We start from the raw sequence: 17,756 nt of genomic DNA on the forward strand, positions 1-17,756 counted from the left end.
TTCCTGTCGACCACACACAATCAGAACACTCACATACGACCCCGTGAATCAACCCTGAAACCCGCTTCTGGCTATTCTCCGCCCAGAACGCCCAATGCGCTGGACGCATCGGGAACGCGTACACGGCCAACGCGGCCAACGCGAAGATCGCCTCCGCCAGACGGGCCGGCACCGGAGCGCCCAGCGCATCCTCGACGTCCCCTACGCACGCGACGCCGCCCTCCTCGAGTCGCCAGAGAGTGACCTCGGGGTGTTTGGGGCTTCTGTGTCGATCGGCGATAGCAGCGTGTCCAGTCGCGGCGTCGAGGGCTTCTGCGGCGAGGAGCTTGCGGGCGGCGAAGGCGACGAACTGTTGGACGATCGGGTGGTTGGCGGAGATGGTGCCGTTGTCCATGAATCCCGGGGCGAGCTCTCGGGGGACGCGATACGCGTCGTACGAGCGGCCCGTGCGCGCGACGGAGCCGGAGACTGGGGCAGATGCGGTGTGGGTTGCGCGCGACATCAGTGCGGATTCGGACGGGGTATGATCGAAGTGGGTATGGGAGAAGTGGGTATGGAATTCGCGGTGGGTATAGGAATAGGGGATATCGTCGCGAGCTGCGCGTACGATGTGGGGTATGCTGGGATGAAGACTTGCGAGCCCGGTGGGTTGGGGGAGAGTAATGGTACAGTATGTGCGGCCGTACTCACTTATAGCTGCAAGCCTGTAGGCGCTAAAGGAAAGCCAAAGCGAACGGAGTGCCTCGTGTCCTTTGTTCGAAGCTCCGGGCCACAGACTATGGTGCCGCTTTGTGGCCTATGTCCTTAGTTGACCTTGGCTGTCAGATGGGTTGTCGGAGCCGGAACCAGCGGCTAACCGACAGAAGATTAGATGCTCGAAGGGAAGAGGGCTGAAGGTGGGATGAAGCCGAGGGTAGGTAGTTGGATGGTGTACATGTTATATATGATCCGCGAGGATGAGAGATGAGTAAAAGACAATTGAGCGACGAGCAAGGACCGGTCCAAAATCGCCGGACAGATGTAGTGGGGAAGCAACCTCTTGCCTCAGGGCAGACAAGACGATGGATCATGACATTGGGCTGCTAGGGGAGTCTTTGAGTGGGCTCTGCGATCGAGTGGCACGAGCGTCATTTGGCTACTTTTGTTCCTTTGACAATCCTGAAAGCCCACGTGATCATCGCTAGTAACACAATCCAGAACTTCTACGGAAGCCTTTCTACTATCTCACAGTCCGTGTGCTTTGGACACTTCTCGCCGCTCAGATATTGCGCTCTCCTACTAGCCTAGGGATCTCGGCTTCATGTAAGCAGTGGTGGTGTATGCATATGACGACGCTCCAACTTGAAGACAAACAGCGGGATGGGCCCGGGGGTACCAGAGTCCCTATTCCGTACTTTCCGGCGGGCTACGATGACCAGCCGTCTCTGTACGCATTCCAATGAGTATGGGAGGTCCGGGAATTTGAAAGGGAAGAGTCCCATTTGACGCCCACGGTCTGCATGATTGCTGGTCTTGGCACAGCTTCCATGGTCGTGGTCTAACTCGAACTCACCGTGACACCCACCGGCGATATTCGATCTCTGACAATCCTTGTCTTCTACGGATTACCTGGCGAACTCCCTGCATTCCTCGCCTTCGGTCTCATCCACCGCGCAGTCTCTGGCGCTTCCATGGGAGGTCGTCGAAAGGACCATCGATCACTGTTCCGGCGACCCCACCACGCTGCGCACTATCGCGGCTCTCACATGCAGCTAGCTCCGTCCTCGTAGCGTCTTTGTCCTCTTCACAAATGTTCACCCCAGAAGTGAGGAAAAGCTCAAGACGTCCTACGACGCTCTCCAAGCTCAGCCGTACTTTCGGCCTGTCGTGCAATTTCTGTCGTTTCCGTGGCCCGGGGACGGTAAGTACTGTCCGAAAGTCCGGTCTGGGGGCCACTTCTGAGCGTCTGATGAAACCATCGACCATCCTGGCATGCCTTGCCAGTGGACGTCGACGGCACCCATAATCCACCTTGCAGCCATTTTCTCTCTGCAATCCTATGGCTCATATGCAGTCGTCATGTTCAGCAGTAGCAGGAAGCCTTGCGGACACTGTCAAGGTGGAATACCTTGTGTTCTGCACTGAATCGTTGCGTTAGAGTAGTCTACGCTCTTCTACATCCACGTTACTTGACGTTTGTATCTCTCCTACTGTACCACTGGAACATGACCGCTCGCTTTCCGCTGCCCGCTGCCCGCATCCCACGTCCCCACTTGAGTGAACAGGTCAGTAATGAACTCATTCGACCTCCCTATTCGCTATGTCCGTAACCCGTCCATCTCCTTTTATGGTGTCGCAGCTCCCTTTCTTTCTCCGTAGTCATATCAAGTCATTGGGGTGATGTCGATGATACTTGAGAACAGTTAAGATGATGGATAGCCCAAGTACTGGCAGTATCACGCAGTAGACTCGGAGAGGGCCGGTCACACGAAATAGTCACCTGGCCGTCGGAGTCTCGGAATCGGCCGCTCCTTCTACTCAATGTCAACGTCAACGTCAACCTCCACCGTGCTGCCAAAGGCACAGGCAACCTCTGATCATTCCTGCCATCGAAGGCTGTTCTCGGTGCCAGCCAGTTTCTCGCGATCTGGGCCTCCAGCCTCCAAACGAATGTCATGCAACCTCCCGCAGCTCGTGAACCAATTGGATTTCCGGGGTTAGTACGTCTTGCGGCAATATCTCCCGCCCCATTGTTAACCGACAGTTGTCTCCAAGGCTGCGCTAGCACTTAATATACATGTTGATGTTCCATTCAACATATATCCACAACTAACCAATTGGCTTCTATTTGAGGGTTCCCTACATAGCTAAGCCCGGTCACAGCGCCATCGCAAGAATGGCCTTCAAGCTCGGAGCCTCCGGCCCTCTATTCTGTGGCTCCCGAAGATGGGCCGATGGTCAAGTCTTTATATCAGCAATGCTTTGCATGCCGCCTGGTTAAATTTAGGCCATCAAGAAGGCTCGACAGAGAAGTTGCCAGACCGAATAACATTGACTGGCGCGCCCAGCTTGGACCTGGTTGTCGGAGCCCTCCGCGTTCTTTTCCATGGCTGTCAATTTCACGGAAGACAGGGACGTCATCTCTGTCAGGACTCTCTTGCTCGTACGTGCTCGCTCTACTCCAGGAGGTTGTATATGATGCGATGGTGATGTCTGGTCAGTTTCAGACGGGGGTTAGACGGCGCATCTCTCGTGCATGTCCGCGCTCGCTCTGATGATGCTGGTATGATGTTTCGGCATTTGGAGACCGGGGGTAGGGCTCCTTGCCTCTGAGCTCTCGCAGGTATAAAGGCGTCGTTGGCAACATCGCAACTCCTCAGTTCGAGCACTCCCTCGGAACTACATCAGCAGTCTCTCCACAAGTACAACTTAGCATCGCCAAAATGTTCTCTCGTGCCGTCGTCGCTTTCTGCTTCCTTCTTCCTCTGTCGGTCCCTGCTGCCGCCAAACCATGGAACAACACCCCTCCGGTATCTACGACCGCGACCGCGACTGTCACCGTCACTGTCTCTGCTCCCGCTCCCACCCCCACTAGCGGCGACACTTGCAGCACAGGCCCCGTCCAATGCTGCAACACCGTGGGCTCGGTACTGGGCATTCCTCTGTCAGCGCCAGCACAAGCACTGACTGAAATTTTGTCCCACAGGCTAACGAACCCCCCTTCAGTGGCATCCTCGGCCTGCTTGGCATCGTCGTTGAGGGTGCCGAGTCCATGCTTGGCCTCGGATGCTCCCCTATGAGCGTCGACGACGATGGCTCGGGCACGGGTTGCTCTTTCAACGTAGTCTGCTGCCAGAACAACAACGTCGTAAGCAGTCGCAATCTCTCCTTTCGGCAGAACGAGCGATCTGAAGGTTAAACTGACCTTCCTTTTTTTGCTCGACAGGGCGGCCTGTTTTCTATCGGCTGCATGCTCATCATTTTGTGAAAATGGAAGCGTCGGAGTGCGGATGTCGCACAAATCTGCTGCCGCTTGACATTCGGTGTTGGTTCTTCGCCCGGTCTATATACGAGTACCGTGCGTCTGGACCCGAGGAGTTCAGAATTGCGTTCCAAATGTGGTCCGGGCTGTCGGAACGAGATACATTACGGTCCTTATGCAAATTGGAACAGGAAACAGCTTGCTTCGAGAATGCTTTCGCATAAACAACGATGCGGGCAACGAACAGATGAATCAAGGTCAACCCATGTTGAATATGACACAAGCATCTGTTCATAGACGTTCTACAATTGTAGAGGTACGCCGTTTAGGACAGGCATACGGCTTTGTCCAGCGTGATAGATAGGTTCTGTGATCAGTATGAGTCGAATCAAAAGCTGCCATTTCCATCAGGTTACTTCATCTTACAAGCGGGAGCCTGTATCGCCGGCCACTGCATTCGCCTCGACTTCAATGTCCGTTGATGGGGACGATCTAAGCCGACAAGAGCAGGGGCATCATGTCCGTCAGTATCGTATCCATATCCATATACACGGGCAGTTGGTGGCATGCGAAGCGGGATACGCAAAAGCTACAGGCGGAGACGCGGTCCTAGAGAGATCTCGTATGTAATAGATACCCCGCTGGTATGGTAGGTAGGTGACGGTGAAGTTAGAATGCCACTGTACCCTGGCATGAAATTATAGAGCGACCGTACAGGGCCGTCTCGGGCCCCGCGGGGGCCATGCGCAGTGCACCAAGCATGTGCTGGTCGCAGATTGCCAAGGACGGACCACCTATTCCCTCAGGCCAATGGTACGTATCACTTTTCGATGAACCGTGATTGCCGTGTTCCTCTAGCGACGTGACTATGATATCCCTATATGCGTCCCGAGTCCGAGTCGTCCGGTAATCCGGATTCAGCATAGGAAAGGCCTGGAGCTCCAGGCCACGTGTGACGGATGCACTGATTGCCCTCAACGAAGATCACTGTTCGCAATTCAGGGTATTGCCTAGTCTCCTATGTCCACTTCCGTAGTTGGGACCGCACTCGTCGGAGAGGACCGAGGAGGCTCAGGAGGAAGGATCCCTGGATACGGCTTGGGACTGGGTAAGGCAAGATACCGACCTGTGACGAAAACGTTAGATGATCTCTATGTTCGTATGGGGCATATTGCGGCTCACTAGCGGCGCGCAGCCTGAAAATGTGCTGTCCGGTGGCGGTCAAGCTATCGGGCCTGCTATCATGCCGTCTGGTTTGGGGGATTGGTGCCGTCTGAGAGAGCCAAAGCGAAATATTGGGGTCGGCCAAAGGTGTGTCTGGGAACTCATCGACCATACAAGCTGTTGAAGCCTGGTCTTCCTCGAAGAACGATAATTCTGCTGTAGTTCAGAAGAGTGCTGTCCACATGACATCAAGAATGGGACTGACCGGGATCAATAGTATCCAAGAGGGAATCCAGCCAAGGCTCCATCGTTCTGGATGGTTCTTCATTCCAGGTAGAGTCATTACTCGGTGACGTAACTGCAATGTCTGGCAAATCGACTTGAGTTCCTGAACTTTCCGTGGAGGTCTTCGTAGTCTGTTTGTCTTTAACAGTCGTCTGCTCCGAAACTTTAACAATGTTCGAGCGAAGCTCAGATGTGGATGCTAGAACAGAAGGTGTTAGTATAGTCCATCCTCAAAGACTGCAAGCTCACATGGCTCTGTGCCTGAATCCGAACCCCGGGCCCCTCCTCGCAGTTCCCGTTCGAAGTCGTCAAGCGACTTCTGAATTAGTGAAAGCGCTAACCGAGCGTCTTGGTTCGCCATTTGCTCTATATCGACATTTGAGGCCCTGAGACACTCAAGGACGCCGAAGGCCTCCTTCAGATCGTGCAGCATCTCATCTCCAGATATCTCCGGAATGTGCTTCTCGTGCTTCAGTTGCTTCATAAGCGGAAGGAGTTGAGAGTAGCGGAGAGCCTGCAGGACGACTCCTTGACGAGACCTCTGGGTTGTCCACACCGGAGAGCGTAACAAGAGACGGAAGCGATCTACTAGCGCAAGGATGCGATCAGGAACGGGTGAACCATCTTGTTCGAGCTTGACGCGGTGTTTCAAGAGATATTTGATGATATACTCGATCCCCGTGAGGTAGTAGCTGACGGACTCGAGCTTGTCAAAGTTGACGAGCTCTTCCAGTTCCGCATCCGTCGTCGGGAAGACAGCTTCGACTATGAACTTATGCGTAAGCTAAGACGTATGTTGAGACAACAATACTCCGCTCACCATCATCAAGCACAGTCGCTCCCGGTTCTGCACTGCGCTCAATATCGATACGACCGCTCTGCAAGTATACCAGCATGTTGTGGAATGCAACCCTTGCAGCAATGCGGCGAGAGACCAGCTGTGACATGGCGAGCAAGTAAAGCATTCCCAACTTTGTCCTCGCCGACGACTGCGCGCCACTTCGCGGCATGACCTGCAGTACCTTCTTGACTACACCCTTGCTCGGATCCCTTGTGATTAGCGAGAAGACGGTGAGGACGAAGGGCATCAAAGGTCTCCACGCCCTCCATTCTCCCCTGGGCAACCCAGCGGTGACGTCGCGCACCAGGTTCCCGTAACGGACCGACATGCGCGCAGACAGTGCGTCCATTCCGGCAAGACATGGGATGATTGCCGTGGTAATCATAGAGTCATTGAGCGTGACGTAGTAGGCGGTAAGCGCGAGCGATTGTTCCAGTTCGGCGTGTCGCTCCTCTACGTTCGGCTTCTCGCGCGCGTGCCAGGTGCGGAAGCTGCCCCATGCACCGAGGCGCTTCAGAACGACGCGAGCCGCGTCGCGCGTGTGTGCGAGCACGACGTACTTGCGGGAGGTTCTGGAGGTCACTTCGAGCGCAGCCTCTTGAGCCCGCCGCTCAATGGCCCGAACGATCTTCAATGCGGAATGTACAAGGCCTTGAGCAAGGAAGAAGAATACGAGGGCTTGCGGCGACTGGTAGCAGCAGTCGTTATAGAAGATCGGCAGAAGAGTCGTCACGATGATAAAGATTGCCACGATGCTGCTGAGAACTGTAGCCGAGATAGCGACGGACGGGTGTAGGTTCCACAGGAGGACGATTAACCCGGCGAGGAAGAGCGCCAGAGCGAGCTGTAGGAGTATGGGTAGCGCGGCGATGATCTCTGGCACCTGCCATCTGTTCAAGCTGTCGTAGCGGTACTGCCTGAGACGGGCGATGTCGGGAGACATGCCCGACAAGCTCTGGCTATACTGGTGTAACCATTGCTTGACAAGGACAGCAACGGAGGATGCGGCCAGAGTGCATATCAGCGACGAGAACCAGAGGCCATTTACCCAGATAGCGTAGTCAGGTGCCTTGAAGGGGACGCCCTCAGGCGAGAATACTGAGCGCTGAGTAGAGTTGACGACTGGAGGGGAGACCGAAAGGCCTTGCAACTGATTCGATATCTGGGCTAGGGCTAACACTACAGTGTCGGTGTTGTCCGGTTGTAGGAGAGGGTAGGATTGGACGATGAAAGCCGTCAAAGCTGTCGAGAAAAGTCCTGCCTGTACATGGAGACCAGTGAATCCGTGTATTCGGCTGCGGGGAATGACCCAACTTACGAAGACAAGGAGCATATCAAGTTCAGCGTTCCACCGTTTCAGGCGCTCTTCGTAATGGCGCTCGACGGCACTTGCGCAGAATTTCCACGCATCTTCCCGCTGTTCAGTGGTGGAGATCCAGCCGGACACTACTGAGTTCCATGGAGACTGCGTTTCAAAAGGCGAGGTGATTAGAAAGTCAGATAGGATCCTGGGAAGACGTACTCTTGCTTGTGTACGAGGGCCTGGGGCCGGCATGATGCTACTTCAGTAATCAGCAGGGCGTGGCGTTGAACTGGGAGTGTTTCGATATCACTAGGACTGCAGTAGTACTTCAGGAGAGGATCCAGACAGTGTTAGCAATAGAAAGGGATCGGATGTATTAAGCGATACCAGTACATAACGAAGCAATGTGTGACCTGGACCAGAATTCGGGTACCACAGCGGTACCTACAGCACAGGTTTGACGCAGGGAATGGCTGTGTGAATGACGTACACAGCATGTACATAGCATCGGCTAGGTGCTATATGAAAGTAGTGTTGACTTCATGGGCGACGAAGCTTGTGGCCTGGGAATGTGAATGGATGCCCATTGGAGGGCCGGTTACTTCGGATTCTGTGGCCCGACGACTGGTCTCCTCCTTTGGCGTAGAGGTTGCGCCCTCGGATGTATTGAAGCTGGTCTCCATCCACCTGGAACACTACTTGTTCAACTTCACAAGCTATGGAAGGGAAACATGATGAGAGGATTTTCACGATGAAAGTGAGTGAAAGGAGATACGAATGGACACCCTGACATCGAACAGCACCGTTGCAGGAACAGGTCAAACCGGGGCCATCACTGATTTGGTAGTGTCCGGTCCGTTTCGGCAGCCCCGGGGTGACAAATCCCGGGGGACTTGCCGCCCCCGCCCGACGGGGCCTGGTACAAGAAGCAGGCCTCCGCTGCTCAGTACAATGCTTAGTACTAGTGCTCTCTTCGTATCACCATCGTCGTCGACACTCAGGCGACAAAATGTCTAAGCACTCGTTGTCTCCAGCATCCCTGCCGCCATCGAAGCGCCTGCACACCATCGGTGCAGACGGCAGGACCCAAGATCCCCAACCTCAGTCAATATTCGACGAGCTTTTTGACGAGCTCATCCTCTTCATCTTCTCCTATCTTTCACACACAGACCTATGCAACGTACAGCGTACAAACCGCAACTGGTCGCGTCTCTCGCTCGACAATCAGGTACAATATTTGATTCTTCGTGGTCATCAGAGGGGAACACAGTAGCGACTCCGCACCGATTCGAGGGAATGATTCCAGACCATTCCCAGAGCTCAGAGCGCCTGCGAAGGGGTGACTGCAGCGACTCTCAGAATATCGGTTTCCCCTCATGGCCTGGCACGAGGTGAAACTGATATTCAGCCGCTCGACACATGCGACAAACTCAAGAGCGACGTGTAATCACTCCCTGGATCGGTGCGGAATCGAAGTCGAAATCGCTACGTTCATGTCCTCCCCCTGTTATTCAAGCAGTCGCTGAATACTCGTGCAATTAGTTGTGGAAGACGTTATACATCAACGAATATGGCAGAATGCGTCTTAGAGGCGCAAGAGGATTCATCGGCCGAGGAGACGGGAGGGAAGTGAAATCCTTACCTGGAAGAGCGAAGGCCGAGGACGTGAGGGATTGGAAGTGGATGTTCCGCATCAGTTCGAACTGGAGGACAGGTGCGTGCAGCTCCGTTCTATTCTCAGTGCAATACTTTAACGCATACCAGGCCGCTGCACCGTCGAACAATTTGACGTGGGTCCTTCGGCTGGTCTTCTCACTCAAGCTGCAGAGCCCGACGAGACTCGTCTACTCCTCACTGGCAACGTTGCTATCGCTGCATCATCAAGACCTAGCTCAGTAGCCTCACTTTGGCTCTCTTGTCCTGCACATACACCGTGTACACTTCCATGTCCCTCCTCTCGCTCGAACACAGCGCGCATCACTGCTCTAGCAATGGATCAGTCTCCGCCCGCCTCTGCTCATCACGGACGGCTCGCATGCTTTTTGTCAACAGGCGAATTTACGCTTTTCTCCATCGACCATCAGACCCCGTCCGCCTCCTCGCGGCTGCTCACCTACCACCCCTCAAGCAGGAGCTCTCGCACGGCGCCTATCGTCCAAGCCGTCTACCACCATCCGCTCCTCGTGACGCTCTCAGAATCCTTTCGCCTCTCACTCTACCACATCGGTCATGACACCGTCTCCCATACACAAACCCTTTCCTCATTCACGTCTTATCCTCCCAGCTCCCCTGTTCTCTCCTGTCTCTCCCCGACTACATATAAACTCATCCTCGCGTACGCGATCCCTGTGTACCCCGCGCACTGGACCGTTGGCGCGACGGAGCTCATCATCTCCAATTCCGAAACCGAGAGCATGGTCGTGACAAATACGCGCACGACGCGCGCGATCGACGTACCACCCGGGTGGGTTGATGAGAACAAGATGCGCACTGTGCGCGAGCAGTGGGGCCGCAAGGTCGCGCGCGTCGCGGACACGCAGACGGACGGCAAGTGGGTCGTCCTAGCCCCCGGACAGAAACTCCCCGGTGTCCTGCCCGACAGCAGCGCCGGCCAGCCCGCTCCCTCACAACCTTCCTCGTCGTCAGGCCCATCGTCACCGTCGTCATCGGGGACGGCATACACATCCTCGAGCATGTACACCGCGTCGGGGCTGCAGCTCTACCGCTTGCATCTGCCTTCGTCCGCATCGAGCTCGTCCTCACCCAAGCTGACGTTCGTGCGGACACTCCACGGTCAGATCGGACCCGTGTCCACGCTCGCTCTGTCCGACGGGCGCTGTGTGAGCCTGGGTGTCAACGGGAGCATCTGGGTGTGGGACCTCGAGGGCGGCACCGGAACCGAAGTCAGCGCAGGCGTCACGGAGGCTGGGGTTGACGAAGATGACGATGCGAGGGCGGATGCGTGGGAGAGAGTGAGGATGCGCTTAGCTCGCGGGGCAAGGGGTGCGGTTGTATTCGATGATAGACGGATAGTAAGTTCGTGTGGTAGCGGGGTCGAGATCAGACGGTTTGATGTTTGAGAGACGAAGGGGGATTGGCTTGTGTGGTATCGTTATACTGTTATTCTGCTGGATTTCTTATCCTTGCGATGTATACTGTATTCATACTATAGACGGATAGCGCTTGGGCTGTCGTTGTCCTTCCTCTTAACGTCGCGCTCCCATAGAGCATTGCGCCTGGATAGTACCTTCTCCGACACGAGGTCCTCGTACTACACAACGCCCAGGCGGCGGCGCGGAGAGGATCACCCGTCCAGGGCTCAGCTTCGTGCCGGGGGATCCCAATCTGAGGAGGCACGTAGACGGTCTCCTTTCCTGAGGCATACTCTCCAAAGTCCCCGGATTCTTGAACGTCTACTCTATGACTGGGCAGTACGAGTTCCCTGTCAAACCCAATGGGAAAGATGCTCGCCGCGCGCGCTGCCAACCAGACTCGGACTGCGGCCGCCGACTCTCCTGGCCGCATCATGATACGCGCACCGCGCCAAGCTTCCTGCTCTCTCATCTCCCTCCGCCCCTCTTCATCACACCTCCCGCCATCACACCTTTCCATCCGTGCGCTATCTCCCTCATCACATCCTCTCCCAACGTAGACCCACAAGATTCCTCCTCAAAGCTAACCTAATCGCTATCTATGAATCTCAGAAAGACTACTCTTCTACGCTACTACTCTATCAGGTCGGATCGTACCCTTATTCACATCTCTCGGCGTGCAGCACAACTGTCAAATTCTCTGTCGCCTGAGCGCCGTACGAGCTCCGACTCGATGTACTGGTGTTCAGGCTCGTCCTTCAATATCAGTAGTTGTACGTAGAGTAAAGTAGGTTGACCGGGATTTACCTTTCAAGAGTAGTTGATACAGACTATAAAAGTGTATCCCAAAGCGGTTTGTGTCGTAGCTGGGTCATCAATCGGTGGGAAGGATAACTTGGTTTTGCAACGAGAATCTGCCGCGATAGAGACACGATGTCTGTGGCTGTGCCCCCCATATTTTCTTTACTCCGGCCAACGCCCTCGTCTTCAGCTTCAGCGCTCAATCGACTGGGCATCAAGTAGGCAGACTCATCGCAAGCACTCAACGTGCTCAACCACACCAGGGGTCTGCGTCATGACACGCACGTCGCGGTTTCGACCCCAAAATGCCCTGGGCGGCGATGGCGCTTGAGAAGGATGCCACCTGTCGCCGTCACTAAGGTTCGGAAGCACAGTACATCTATCCCATTGACGCTGAGCAGCTGTTTATATGACTTCGATGGAGCCCGTTAGTGTCAACTAAAGTCTGGAACCCCTATCTCGGCGCTGCAGAATGATGTCTCAAATCCTCGACGTCAATGCGTCGCGATCTCAGAGGTGCGTCATGCCAAAGTCATCCAAGTGGCCTTGCGAAACCCATTGACGGCTTCGGTGTCTGTCGCAGTAATACAAGCGGTGCGCTCGCACGAGGTCACACTGTATCCATGCAGTAGTGTCGGTATGATCTCAGTTTGATCGTCCCCAAGTTGACGAACATAGCGTGTTATTTACAGACGATGCCAGCATCGCAGCACTGTATTCATGCGATCATCCGACATTATATGCTAGCACGTCGTCGCGGCTTGCACCAAGACCAGTGAGACGTCGGAATCTATGCTTCCATACCAACATTCCGTGGATTGAACGCGTGGCTCAGGCACTTCCCCGCTAGCGACGATTTGACGTCTTTTGGTCCTATCTTTTTCACTGATGCTAGTCAGGCGCAGATAATTATGGGCGCATTACCCACATATCACCCGATCAGTCGCTCATCAGGCCTGGGTCGATCGGGAGCGTTGAATAGCTGTCACACAAACTTTCGCTGCCCCTCTGTCGGGGATCAATCTAGACATCTAACGGGGAAGGTGATTTCATCCTCCTGCTCAAGTCACAATAGGCCTTTGTCGGCAGTAGAGTGCCTGAGATTGGCTTTGGTGATTTTCATGGTGGTCAGACCAATCGGCCATGACTCGAATGCCCTGCGTAGTCGCGTCCTGTTCTAGATATATAGCTTCGAGGTATCTACTTTCCTATCCAGCGCTTTCACATCCAGTCGTGCACAGTGTCCTCCCATCCTATTCTTCCAGAGGCGATGGATCAAGGTCAGGCCTGTGCTTTTGTTTGCGCAGGTATACTTCTTGGAGTCGTCGTTTTCCGGTGTAACATTAATCCAGTGAGTGTTTCATGCATGTAGACAATGTAGGACGAGGCTGAACGGATCACCCCAAGCTGAATGAAATCCCCACGGTCGGGTACTTCTCAACAACTGTGTTGTCATACCTCACTGGGATTGCCTTTATCCGTCGTGGAAGGTAGACACTCCAAGAAGGTTATAAACTGGTACATTACTCTCTCTTTCCCTCTTAACGTGATATTGGATCTCTGCGCTATACTCCTTAGTACTATGGCTCTGCATTCAAGGTCGCATTGCTCGATCGGTGGATGGTCATCATCTCAGGTCCCAAGATGATAGAAGACATCAGAAGACGACCCGAAGACGAGCTGTCCTTTACCGAGGCCGTCCAAACTGTGCGTCGCATAGCCCTTCTACGTGCTGTGTCCACTGCTGAACATCCGGACAGTTACTACAGTACAAATATACTGTTGGTCAGAAGATACAAGAGGACCCATATCATATTGTCGTCGTGAAGGAGAAGCTCCAGAATCGCCTGCTTCCGATCATGACGCTAGGCTTGATCGACGAAGTCGTTCCAACAGTACAGAAATATTTTCCCACCACGGAGGATCGTAAGTGTTGCCAGTATCGAAAGATCATCTGTCGCGTACCGTCCTCTGACGAACGTCCCTAGAATGGACCGATTTCAATGTTGTTGCCGCTTCCTTGAAGATCATTGCCCGTGTAAGTAACCGGGCGTTCGTCGGGTTACCCTTATGTAGGTATGGCTTCGAAATCCCTACGAGACGTCGAGCTAGGGTTGGGTGGTTATCAAACCGTACTCAATTCTTTCACGGCGTGCTAAGCGAAGTGCTCTTCAAGTTGTGGTTAGTTCGCTGGAACAACTAATTCAGGAGTGCCTAATCGCAGGTCGCAATGAGGAGTATAACGACATATCTGTCCATTTTTCTGTGGAGATCGTGAAAGCTGGCACGACACTCTTCCTCTTTCCCGACGTCCTAAAACCGTCAGTCAAGCATTGCATCTGCTCTACAATACTGACATCACATCACGGTATAGACTCGTGGCTCCATTCATAAGCAAGGTGAGACAAACCACCAAGCGCGCTCTGCAGCACCTCGGGCCTATCATTCAGGACCGGCGTATGGCTATACAAGAGCTAGGCATAGAGTGGCCTGACAAGCCAGTAAGACACTCAGTTACCAAATGGTCTCCGGTCTAACAATCGATTGTGTTGCAGAATGATGTCCTGCAGTGGATCATCGACAAAGCCGTCGAGAAACACGAAACTGACGTAGAGATCGTTGAGAGATTACTCCTTCTAAACCTGGCCGCCATCCATACTTCCTCCAGTGTATGCACCTCTCATCTATTGAGATAGGGACCCCTACTCAAGTTGGCTCGTTTCGGCAGAGTATCGCCCACGTACTATATCATCTTGCCGAACAACCAGAGCTCCTATCACCTCTTCGCGAGGAGATCGAGGCTAGCATCGATGCAGACGGATGGACTATGTCTGCCTTCGGGAGAATGTGGAAGCTCGACAGCCTTCTCCGAGAGTCGCAGCGCTACAACGGGTTCACTCTCGGTACGCACTCCTTACCTAATCTACGCTTCGAATCGCAGTTGAGATTAGGCATCATGCAGCCTCCATGATCCGAGTCGCCATGAGAGACATTGTCCTCACCAACGGCACGTTCATCCCCAAAGGCACACTCCTTGGCGCGGCCGCGCATCCCACGCACCACGACAACACCCATTTCCCCGACGCGCACGTCTTCGACCCGTTCCGCTTTGCGCGCATGCGCGAAGCCGGCAGCTTCGAGGGTCACCTCGCGAGGCTCCAGTTCGCCAGCACTTCCCCAGAATACCTCCCGTTTGGTCATGGCCAGCTCGCCTGGTGAGTCCGTCCTAACACATAGCCCAGGCGATGCTGACAGAGATTGGCGTCGGTCATCGATATCCTGTGATCCAACAGCCCAGGACGGCATTTCGCCGCTAATCAATTGAAGGCGGTTCTCTCCTATATCATTCTCAATCACGACCTGAGACTCACGGATAGCAAGAATGACGGCTCCCAGCCGCAGCGGCCACCAAACGTCTATGTCTCCCTGGCCGTCATTCCTCCCATCGATGGAATCATCCAGCTGAGAAAGCGCGCCGTAGCTTGAAGTCCTAGCCTTGACTTTAGCCTAGCGAGGGCTGGCAATGCCTGTCCCAGTGTACGAGGAGCTCCTGTTCAGTTCACATGTATGTCACGAAGGAATGGGATACAATACAATCGCAAGCATAAGATCAGCATACAGTCGGATGTAGACACATGATTAGCGAAGCCAAACGGGAGACATTAGTCTACATGATGTAAGTCTCTATCTAATCTGGAGTCTGATGTCGTCCGAGATGACGTCGTGTAATTCACGACCCAAGACAGTGCCATTATCTGCGGCAGATCACAACATTGTCCCATCAGGAGTAAACGAAACGTGCCGGACACCGCCACCATGGTCGTTCAGCGTCGCCAAGCACGAGCCATCGCTTGTTATTTACACCCTCACCGTCGTGTCAAGAGATGCAGAGGCGATAAACTTTCCGCACGGGGAGAAGCACGCCTTCGATACCTGTGACTTGTGTCCCTCCAGCGACCGCACTATGCCAGAGAGCAGCAGCCGACCATCCGGGGAGAATACCACGTTGTTGACCCATCCTCCGTGCACCTTGCAGAGCAGGGGATCCTTCCTGGTGGCCATGTCCCAAAGACGAATCGTCCCGTCCTCATATCCAACTGCGACGTGCGTAACCTCCGTGTTGAATGCGGCACAGAGAGGCTGAATGGCCCCGTCATCTGGCTCGAATTCGAGTGCGAGGTATACACCAGATACAAAGTCCCAGAAACCGCAAGTGTCCCAATTCTGAACAAGAAGACAGCATCCGTCAGGAGAGAACAGAGGCCTCCCATGCGTTGTGTGGATGGCGCCCTCACGGTCAAGAGGCAGCAGCTGGAATGTCTGTCCATCCCAGACTCGTACAGTGTCGCTGCTATCTCGGGTTGCAATGTAAGCGCTGTCGCTAGACCACGCGCAGCCTGACACAGGAGCCAAGTGACCTTCGAGGGTGGCGACTTGTTGTGGGCTGACGTTGATATCCCAGATCGCCACCTTCCCATCTCCACCTGCGGACACGAGGTGTCGACCATCTGGCGAGAATGCGAGATCCCAAACCGTTCCGATGTAGGCGAACCACTCTTGCGAGATACGCCTATCTCCGGTATCCCAGAGGATGATTGTGGAGTCACTCGAGGCCGTCGCACCGCCCGTCCGAGGAGAAGACAAGTGCGGTGACGTCCGAGTCGTGACCGATTCGACCAGCTACTCAAGCCAATGTTTAAGTCGAACGCTTGCTTACGGAATCAAAGCCACTCACAGTATCTGATATCTTTGGTCAGCGCCCAATTCTCGCTTAGTGGACGGAAGCACCTGCTGAACTCGTCCGACCAGGAGATCGTCTTCCGGACATTCAGAACTGGGCTACTGGCAATTGTCCATATTACACGATGGTCGTGGTACCTAGCCAAGACACGCTCCAATGTTGCACAGAGGTCCATGTTGGCAGGCTGATGACATTCCCTGTATAGACCGCGGATGTCACGACCCCAGACGACCATAGTGACGTCCCTTATCGCCGTTTGCTCTGAGCCGCGTAAGACTTGGATGGCATGCTCGAGTTTCGAGGTTTTAGCTGGTATCCACCATGTCAAGGAAGTCTGACGAGGAGGAGGCATAGACGGTGATTCTGATTCGAGTTATCAGTAAATGATGAGTTGTTCGAGTAGAAGACGAAATGAGACACGAACGAGTACGTTCCCCGATGGCAAGCGTACGGTTCGTCCCTAGTTGAGCTATGTAAAAGAGCAGCTCTGTAAGCCGATTACTCATATCTCGAAGTATCTGCAAGGAAACCCAGAGTGTTGGGGGACCAAAGAACACATTCGATGTTGATATCGCTCACGTTCAGCGTTCGCAGCTGTACTCGATGTGATAGATCCTCTTCCCCCAGAGGAGTACGTGAGTATATTGATATACGCTCACAGGTAAGGTTTTCGATGTTCGGGAAGGCTGAAAGGAATTGAAGGAAGGCGGTGTACGTTCGGAACCAAGCACCGCGGATAGTCAGGCTCAGAAGGCCAGTTGCGAATGGAGTCGCATGCAGGAGTTGGATGTCGTCCGTGTTGATAGACGTAATGCCATCGAATGTGAGATGGCGGAGACCGGGGAGGAAGGACAGCAGCGGGAATGGAGAGATATCGTCCGCGGGCCACGGAAACGACAGAAATTGCACGACAGGCTGAAAGTACGGCTGAGCTCGGACAGCGTTGTAGAACCCCGTGATCTGTTCTTCGCTTCTGAGGTAAACATCTGTTAAGGGGACAAAGACGCTACGAGGATGGAGCTGGCTGCATGTGAGAGCGATAGTGCGCAGCGTGGAGTGGTCGCCGGAACAGTGGTCGATGGTCCTTTCGATGACCTCCCATGGAAGCGCCGGGGACTGCGCGGTAGATGAAACCGAAGGCGAGGAATGCAGGGAGTTCGCCAGATAATCCACAGAACACAAGGGTTTTCAGAGGGCGAACATCGCCGGTAAGCGCCACGGTGAGCTCGAGATAGACCACGACCACGGAAGCTGTGCCAAGACCAGCAAGCATGCGGAGTCACAGACGGGCGTCTGTTGAGACTCGTCCGTCGTCCGAGTCGTATTTCTTTTCCAAATTCCTGGACCTGCCGTACTCATTGGAATGCGTACAGAGACGGCTGTTAATCGTGACCCGCCGTAAAATACTCGGAACAGGGACTCTGGTACCCCCATCACGCTGTTTGTCTTCGAGTGTCTTCATATGCATACACCGCCACTAATATGCCATGCACCCGACATCCTTGGTGGGAGAGCAGGATAGTTGAGCTTTGTACCGTGGTCCACCTTGCACGGGGGTATACCATCTG

At 54.2% G+C, this 17,756-nt stretch overlaps 7 protein-coding genes across 7 annotated transcripts in view; 4 read left to right on the plus strand and 3 right to left on the minus strand.

Annotated features, from left to right (window-relative positions):
- The window catches only part of DICSQDRAFT_137508 (uncharacterized protein), a gene marked incomplete at its 3' end in the record, with an annotated part of 3,202 nt that extends 1,985 nt beyond the window's left edge, over window positions 1-1,217 (minus strand). The window contains exon 1 of the mRNA XM_007366774.1: window positions 34-1,217. Within this exon, the coding sequence (XP_007366836.1) occupies window positions 34-502 (469 nt within the window). The 5' untranslated portion in view covers window positions 503-1,217. The remainder of the gene's footprint in view (window positions 1-33) is intronic.
- Window positions 1,218-3,422: 2,205 nt separating this feature from the next.
- DICSQDRAFT_62982 (fungal hydrophobin) lies at window positions 3,423-3,967 on the plus strand (the record flags this gene model as incomplete). The annotated part of the gene is made up of 3 exons (XM_007366775.1): window positions 3,423-3,626; window positions 3,686-3,847; window positions 3,926-3,967. 3 exons carry the CDS (start codon window positions 3,423-3,425, stop codon window positions 3,965-3,967), a joined length of 408 nt encoding a protein of 135 aa, XP_007366837.1.
- A 1,004-nt stretch (window positions 3,968-4,971) lies between these two features.
- On the minus strand, window positions 4,972-7,879 carry DICSQDRAFT_181339 (uncharacterized protein; the record flags this gene model as incomplete). The annotated part of the gene is made up of 7 exons (XM_007366776.1): window positions 7,774-7,879; window positions 7,570-7,716; window positions 6,231-7,512; window positions 5,660-6,175; window positions 5,391-5,609; window positions 5,144-5,338; window positions 4,972-5,087 (listed from the first exon to the last, which is right to left on the minus strand). Exons 1-7 carry the CDS (start codon window positions 7,804-7,806, stop codon window positions 4,972-4,974), a joined length of 2,508 nt encoding a protein of 835 aa, XP_007366838.1. The 5' UTR covers window positions 7,807-7,879.
- A 666-nt stretch (window positions 7,880-8,545) lies between these two features.
- On the plus strand, window positions 8,546-10,748 carry DICSQDRAFT_87930 (uncharacterized protein). Its single transcript, XM_007366777.1, has 4 exons — window positions 8,546-8,782; window positions 9,097-9,268; window positions 9,319-10,484; window positions 10,524-10,748. The coding sequence occupies exons 1-4, from the start codon at window positions 8,564-8,566 to the stop codon at window positions 10,632-10,634; spliced, it is 1,668 nt and encodes a 555-aa protein (XP_007366839.1). The 5' UTR covers window positions 8,546-8,563; the 3' UTR covers window positions 10,635-10,748.
- Window positions 10,749-11,843: 1,095 nt separating this feature from the next.
- DICSQDRAFT_137511 (uncharacterized protein) lies at window positions 11,844-12,426 on the plus strand. Its single transcript, XM_007366778.1, has 3 exons — window positions 11,844-11,963; window positions 12,031-12,084; window positions 12,140-12,426. The coding sequence occupies exons 1-3, from the start codon at window positions 11,945-11,947 to the stop codon at window positions 12,295-12,297; spliced, it is 231 nt and encodes a 76-aa protein (XP_007366840.1). The 5' UTR covers window positions 11,844-11,944; the 3' UTR covers window positions 12,298-12,426.
- Window positions 12,427-12,717: 291 nt separating this feature from the next.
- Window positions 12,718-14,933, plus strand: DICSQDRAFT_147877 (cytochrome P450; the record flags this gene model as incomplete). The annotated part of the gene is made up of 10 exons (XM_007366779.1): window positions 12,718-12,798; window positions 13,026-13,154; window positions 13,208-13,373; window positions 13,436-13,519; window positions 13,672-13,768; window positions 13,822-13,948; window positions 14,003-14,116; window positions 14,176-14,350; window positions 14,410-14,662; window positions 14,741-14,933. 10 exons carry the CDS (start codon window positions 12,718-12,720, stop codon window positions 14,931-14,933), a joined length of 1,419 nt encoding a protein of 472 aa, XP_007366841.1.
- A 372-nt stretch (window positions 14,934-15,305) lies between these two features.
- DICSQDRAFT_171135 (WD40 repeat-like protein) lies at window positions 15,306-17,461 on the minus strand (the record flags this gene model as incomplete). The annotated part of the gene is made up of 4 exons (XM_007366780.1): window positions 15,306-16,127; window positions 16,165-16,187; window positions 16,848-17,304; window positions 17,390-17,461. 4 exons carry the CDS (start codon window positions 17,459-17,461, stop codon window positions 15,306-15,308), a joined length of 1,374 nt encoding a protein of 457 aa, XP_007366842.1.
- Window positions 17,462-17,756: the final 295 nt, after the last annotated feature.

Source organism: Dichomitus squalens (genome assembly GCF_000275845.1).
Source record: "Dichomitus squalens LYAD-421 SS1 unplaced genomic scaffold DICSQscaffold_20, whole genome shotgun sequence".
In the NCBI taxonomy this organism is placed as follows: domain Eukaryota; kingdom Fungi; phylum Basidiomycota; class Agaricomycetes; order Polyporales; family Polyporaceae; genus Dichomitus; species Dichomitus squalens.

Bases quoted from the DNA above. Each gene is read 5' to 3' on its own strand.
- DICSQDRAFT_87930 (XM_007366777.1), top strand. From the start codon at position 8,564: ATGTCTAAGCACTCGTTGTCTCCAGCATCCCTGCCGCCATCGAAGCGC. The intron at 9,269-9,318 runs GTGCGTGCAGCT...AACGCATACCAG, and splicing joins CAGTTCGAACTGGAGGACAG to GCCGCTGCACCGTCGAACAA. The intron at 10,485-10,523 runs GTTGACGAAGAT...GATGCGTGGGAG, and splicing joins CAGGCGTCACGGAGGCTGGG to AGAGTGAGGATGCGCTTAGC.
- DICSQDRAFT_137511 (XM_007366778.1), top strand. The intron at 12,085-12,139 runs GTATGATCTCAG...TGTTATTTACAG, and splicing joins GTATCCATGCAGTAGTGTCG to ACGATGCCAGCATCGCAGCA.